Below are 6638 nucleotides of genomic sequence, written 5' to 3' on the forward strand. Positions count from 1 at the left end.
TTACTGGTGTTTTATCAGTGATCTAGGCTAGTATTATCACAAAAAGTATAAACATATGATTTACTTCTTACTTTCGAGAATGTGAGATAGCCTCCCTCATGACTGCGTCACACTTGCTAAATCCGTCTTCTATCATAATCAGCAGCTTCTCGAAACAGGCCATGTCCATCCTAACGAAGTTCCGAAATTATTGCGGATCTTCGGGTCTCAATTCTTTCATTAACATTAAATATATTCCCCTGCCTTCGTTCAATCTTTTCAGCCAGGGTCGAACCCAACAACGTCTGGCTTTTCATTTTCGTCGCCATTCTGCCCTAAACCGAAGATTTACTGTCACTGCCAGGGCAACAGCTCCAAAAACAGATGGATCCTCCATGCGCAGTATGCTGTATAAATGTAAATTTCGATATGCATATACCTATGTGACCCAGTGTCGTAACATAAAACTGTTGAGTCTGTAATTCAGATCAGTACTAACCTACATAAGAGAAAAAAATAAACAATGGTAAAAAAACAATTTCTTATTAAATAGCAACCTTGAGCTCAGAGAAATAATCTGAACGTATGACACACCAGTATATCATACATCGCTCTTGTGTTACGCGCGGTAGAACGAACGACTTCATAAGACATCAGACAGTTCTATTTTCTTTCCGCGCGTATCGTCTGCTGCTCGCGCGTATCGTCTGCTGCTGCGCATGCGCGCTAGGTATATCTCGCCCCGCGTGGATGGTGTATGTTACGTGCTTGCTTCAGATACCTGTTGAGTGTTGATTATTATATTCATACATTGCAATAGATAGATTATACTAATAAATGCTGTGTTTGTAGGCTTATTAATACGGAATGTTATTATTTTGTTGTAACGTACAAAATAGTTAACGATGGCTTTTGATCTGTACCCTAAGAGGGACGGTGAGGAATTTCCATTTTGCCTCCTGAACAGCGGTAACCTAAATGATTATGCGTCTGCCTTAATTCATATTTTATCAAGTAAAGAAATTCGAAATAATGACGAGAGAAAAGTTGCTACTTTGGTAAGTTGAAAGAGTGTTTTTTTTCTATTAGGAGAATGCAGTAAAAATTGTGACTGGCTCTTTATTGCTCCCTTAACTATTTTCGGGTCGACAGAAGCGTCCGATCCCACGCGTCGGCTTTGACCCGTGACGTAAGGGTGTTGTGTGTGACGTCATGACGGTGCGGAGTTTGGTTTGAGTGTGGCTGTCTCCAGTTCTGTTTTATCTTATTTTATTTACTTTTTTGATCTGTTCGTTCTATCTCGTGAGACTTTTTTTTAAATTTAAAAACGCTTATTACTTATTTTAATTATCTGTTTCCTCCAGTTTCTGTTTTAGTTTATTATATTTATCTTTCTGATCTGTTCGTTCTATCCCGTGAGATTTTTTTTTAAAAAAGACAAAAAACACTAATCAGCTACTGAAGCATCTTTATCTTCTATGGGTTGCTGGGGATACGACCCCTGGGGAGGTGGGTGGGTATTCATGCATGGCTGTCTTCACTTACACGTTGTAGCTACGCAAGGCGTCTAAATTTGTTTATATTTAGTTTGCCCCCCCCCCCCCTCCCACCCAAAACACCCCATTTCCCGCGCTTGTCCCGTTAGTGTCATTAGGCTTCTTGTGGAGAGTGTGTGTCTTTGTTTTTGTTTCCGCCATATTTGTGACGTTATGGGTCAAAGCAGACGGGCGGGATCGGACGCTTCCGTATTTCCCTATTTTCATAGAGCTATTTTCGTATTCCAGTGGACACGTCATTGTGCTTACCATCTAGATGTCATACACGTGTAGTAGCGTATCGTATACAATATAACAACACACAGTGGTTTAATACATAATATTACACAGTACATCATTATTTACTATAGAAGAATTAAAAAATTATGATTTTGTGATGCATCATTTAATTTTACATAAGTGGTATAGTACAATGATTCGATCTAGTGAGAATTCACATTCTTATATTAGTTCACTTTCTGTTTACATGGCAAACAAAATTTATTGTTCCAAGGGTATACTGTGGCTCAACATCTGGTCATATATTCTACCAAACAATATAATTGTCTCTCTGCCGGAAATGTTATTAGTGTTCCAGGGAAAGGCTTCTCAGTTTTGAGGCTTTGTAATTCTGCAAGCAATACCATTATTAATTTGATTCTGGAGTATTTTGAAAAATGTGTAGTTTATGAGAAAGGCACTGCAATTTTTTCTGTTCCTTGCCATTTGGATTTGGGGTCTCAGTTGTCCCCAATGTAGCATCTAGTGATGGTCACACTGGTCCTAAATATTTGGTGTACAGTGATTAAAATGTTAAAATATTGAGATTCTTAAAACAATTTCTACAAGATCGGTTTTGTTCCTTTGCCAAAATAACCAAATCAGTTTTCATGTAGTGTGAGTGTTCTTTTTATTCCTGCAATGATAGAGTTCCTCCATACTGGGATCCCATGTTGCATGTGTGGCTCAAAAAGTCCATGATACACAAGATGCCTTGAAATACATACAAAACTAATTGATTACAAATTTCATTGAACACACCTTATTGGAAATAGTGTTTATCTGCTGCTTCCAATTTCGCTCACTGTCTATTGTTGCAGCCTACTTAAATTCCTAAATGAAGCTGCTTGTACCAGTTTTTCCTCCCAAAAATACATCCGTGTGATCCTCTTTAAAATCATGTACTTTTTTTCAGCTTAATAAGTAGCTTATTTCCGTCAGATGCCTTGAATAATTCAAAGAAAACTACCATCCTTGTGCCGAAGACCTGCACTATTATTTCTTTCTAAGACTGAAAAGCTGTGTCTGTTATTTGCCTTTTTGGCATATATGCTGTGCACATTATGTTTTTCCAGAAAAGCAGTTGAGCATTGCTAATATTTTTGAGGAGCCTGAGGCTAAAGGGATCAATCCGTAATCTTACTATAACTATGCTTTCCTTGTTTGTACACAAGTAAAATTTTCATTAAGTTGATGGGGATTACAGAAGGGTCTGATTCCACCAGTCTGCTTTTTACACATGATGTCATCAATACGGCGCCCATGCTCAGCATATCCAATATGGCGCTTATGACGTCACTACATAAACAAGACAACAAACACGAAAATACATATAACTACAACAATAACATCTCCCTCCAAAAATATAATGAAACTAACAGGACAAGGGGGTAATTTTGGGTTTTAGGGTGGGGACAAGCTAAACATAAACATAAAAAAAGACACAGCACAATCCCAAACCACAAAAAACGACAACAAAAAAAAAGAATGACACAATATTATCACATTCCACTGCACTCACAAAATCCACCCATCTAGCTCAACCACAAATGTCAATACTACAAAATACACCTACAACTACAAAAATTGTAATCGGACACTTCCCTTGAGCTATATAGATCAACCACAACTATTGCTAAAACAATAAAAATGGAGTCGAACACTTCCCTTAACTTACATAGGTCAAACACAGCTGATGATACCGAAAAACATACACACACAAACAAACAAAAAAGAAAAACACAAAAAACTCCCAAACCATCCACGGCCTACCAGCCCAACCCCCTCCCCCAAATCCATCCCCCCCCCCCAAGAATAAAAAAATCACCAACAAATAAAAACCACAAAATAAATGAAACTCATTCACACATTACAACTCAAAAACAACTGCAACAAAAAAGATCCTCACCAACATAATCATGAAACAACGCTCCCCAGACCAAACCCCCTCAACTAACCACCCTTGGCCTGTATATCTTACTCGCTGCCCTCAGAAAAAGACGAAAAATACAGTAATGCCCAGGCCGCTATTCCACCAGCAATACTCATCTAAGTGAGATTGCAGCTTAGAAGAGTGCCTCTTCCCCCTCACTTTGAATGATTTAACAGCTCCCAAAACCCCTCTATTGTATTAGTACATGACCCAGTTTTGTAATTTTTAAACCCTAATCTGTTTTACTACTAAATGATCATAACCGTTCTTCCCCAAACCCCAGTATGACGAAAAAGCATTAGAAACTACAGTACTCCCCTCCTTAATATACTCTTCAATTAACCCCACCAATTCCCTCTTGGTATGCCCCTTCAAAACCCTGAAAACTCTTTCAGCATACCCACCCCCGGAGGTAACAGCCCGCCACATCTATATCTATAAACCAACCAGAGACTTAGCCCTCCCATACTTCCTCTTCCCAAACTATGATGCGTCTACCTCAACCATCACCCCCGGCCCACCCAACTTACCCCTATTACTTCACACACTCAGAGCACACATCTTTACAAAAAGAAAACCAATCTAACACCATCCTCTCACTCACTCCAGTCTTATGTGCACAAAATCTAATAGAGAACCTATAACAAAAACAGTAAGTCCTCAAAACAATCTTCTCATGGCCACACTAGATTTTTGAACCAGGAACCACGTCTAATGGAGTGCCAATGGTTGTCCTTCAGACACCGCCACATGTACATGTCCCAGGTCTGAGACGCCGGAACTCTCGCCAACATTATATTTTCTCTGCAGACACTGCATTTGGCAATCGCTGCTTTTAATCCCAACATCTGCAGAAACTTAATCAAGAACATTATGACCTCCACCATCTCCACCCGCAACCACGCGCGCTGTTGAACTTGATCATCATATCCATACCTAACAAGAGAAGCCAAACAATAAATTAAACATCTTACCACACCACAAACAGCAAATCAATTACACCTTTCGAAAACACATACACACACACAAAAAAAATTAATTGCTAGCTCACTGAAAACAATTTCAATCCTTAAGTCACTTGCTTTTAGAATTTTTTAAATCTTTGCCGGAGTCTCTTCAGTTGCCAATTTCAAGAACACTAAGTGGCTTAGTTTATCTGTAACTATGGTATGGTTACTTCCATGGTTATTACTTTCATGCATTAGGTTTTCTACTGTATCTATGTACCTATTATTCAGGTTGTTGGCAATTTTTATTTTATCTGTGCTTTTGAAACTCAGTTTCATGCTTTCTGTTTCATTTATCACCCGTGTGTACTTTTTGTTCCTCTCTCTGTGTTTTGTTTTTGCTTGTCTAATAAACTGCCTGTACTATATGTGATGTTCTGATGGCCTAAGACATTCCGGCCAGAAAACTCATTTTTTTTCCAATTTTTACTCTCCTTTTTTTTTTCCAGGAACTCTTACGTTATTTAGTACGACCACCATCCATTGACTTTCCATTTGAAATCACAACAAATATTTTGGATGCAATTTTGATGTCCGATAAGTTTGATTACAAACATCTAGCAGCAAAGGAAGCTAGATATTTAATTGCATTTACTGCAGCATTATTGGAGATAAATGCAAATTTTGACATGAAGAATGAAGTTGTAGCGTTTGTAATAACACATTTTACTTCAAATGTATGTAATGAAGGCACAGAATTTCTTCAACAACTTTGGCAGAAAAGAAGTAAGATTAATAATATTTTCCAGTTGAATCACTTCTTAAGAATAGTTGAAGGAAATATTAATGTCAGGATGTTTATTGTATTGCAGACAACATTAGGCTCTCACTTGAAAACATAGAAAATCTGGCTGTGAATCTCCCACTGTGTGTAGAGAGAACCATTGTAAATCTGTGTCAAGAAACTTTGATACTAGATGAGAGAGAATTTTCTGTCCTTCAAAACCAACTGGAAAAAATAGAAGTGTCTTCTCTTATTGATTTGTGCTCAAAATCGCCATCTGTTTTTAAGCTATCAGCATGCATCCTTCATGAGCTTTTGGTTTTGTCCAGAGCCCATTCTAGAATGTTGTGTATCATCTCACAATTCGTAAGGGCTGTCCTGCACCGGAAGAAAGGTAGTATAATTGAACTGTTCCCACCAGAATATCGAATGTTGGCAGTGATGATGAGTGTGGACCCAGATTTACATCCAAAGGATAACCAAGATAAAAACTTTAATAAGACAGTCACAGTTTCTGAAATAAAAAAGAAAATGGTGGAAGACAAGCGAGCTGTTGCAATGCTTATCTCATATTTTCCTAAGTGGCTATATGTGCTTCTTGAATTATACAGCATCAGGGATGGTACCTCTATAGCAGACAAGATCTGTTGGTTGCATTTATTGGACTGCATGTAAGTAACAGGCCCGTATTAACACAGGATTTCCTAGACAGTGTAATAACACTTAAAGCATAGTTCTGTTTGTTTATTGTGAAATGTAAAGCACAAAAATTAGTACTTTGTGTTTGTATTTTTCTTGTTTTGATATTTGTTGCAAATGATACTCATTATTTCTTCTAAAATCTATGGTGATGCTTGTAATAAAGTACATGTTTCTGTATGCTTCTTCACCATATTGTAGTTTTAATGTTTGAAAAGTTGCAGTCACCACTTTCCAGCTGGACATTGATTAGGACAAGGCGAAACCATATGAAACAAAGGTGGGGATGTAGGGGAAGGTTCAATAGCTTTACAACTTATTGCTGCTACATTGACGGATATGCTATGCGAATTACAATGAAGTGTCTAGTAGAGCTAAACAGACTGCAAGTTTTTCACATATGTGTTGGAGCATCAGAGCAAGGTGACACAAAGATAAGGTACTGAACCTGTATTCGAGGGGTGGCTGCTGCTCATATCCCC

The 6638-nt window shown here is 38.1% G+C and overlaps 1 protein-coding gene across 4 annotated transcripts; it reads left to right on the plus strand.

The window, feature by feature from the left end:
• Window positions 1-648: 648 nt before the first annotated feature.
• On the plus strand, window positions 649-6333 carry LOC126176877 (uncharacterized). Of its 4 annotated transcripts, none has more exons than XM_049924072.1 (4): window positions 662-762; window positions 909-1037; window positions 5183-5459; window positions 5546-6333. In XM_049924072.1, the coding sequence occupies exons 1-4, from the start codon at window positions 730-732 to the stop codon at window positions 6130-6132; spliced, it is 1026 nt and encodes a 341-aa protein (XP_049780029.1). In that variant the 5' UTR covers window positions 662-729; the 3' UTR covers window positions 6133-6333. The 4 variants fall into 4 exon arrangements, with proteins under 4 accessions (XP_049780031.1, XP_049780029.1, XP_049780030.1 ...); XM_049924071.1 differs by having other exon boundaries at window positions 717-762; window positions 879-1037; XM_049924074.1 differs by lacking the exon at window positions 909-1037 and having other exon boundaries at window positions 649-762.
• Window positions 6334-6638: the final 305 nt, after the last annotated feature.

Source organism: Schistocerca cancellata, chromosome 3 (assembly GCF_023864275.1).
Source record: "Schistocerca cancellata isolate TAMUIC-IGC-003103 chromosome 3, iqSchCanc2.1, whole genome shotgun sequence".
NCBI lineage: Eukaryota > Metazoa > Arthropoda > Insecta > Orthoptera > Acrididae > Schistocerca > Schistocerca cancellata.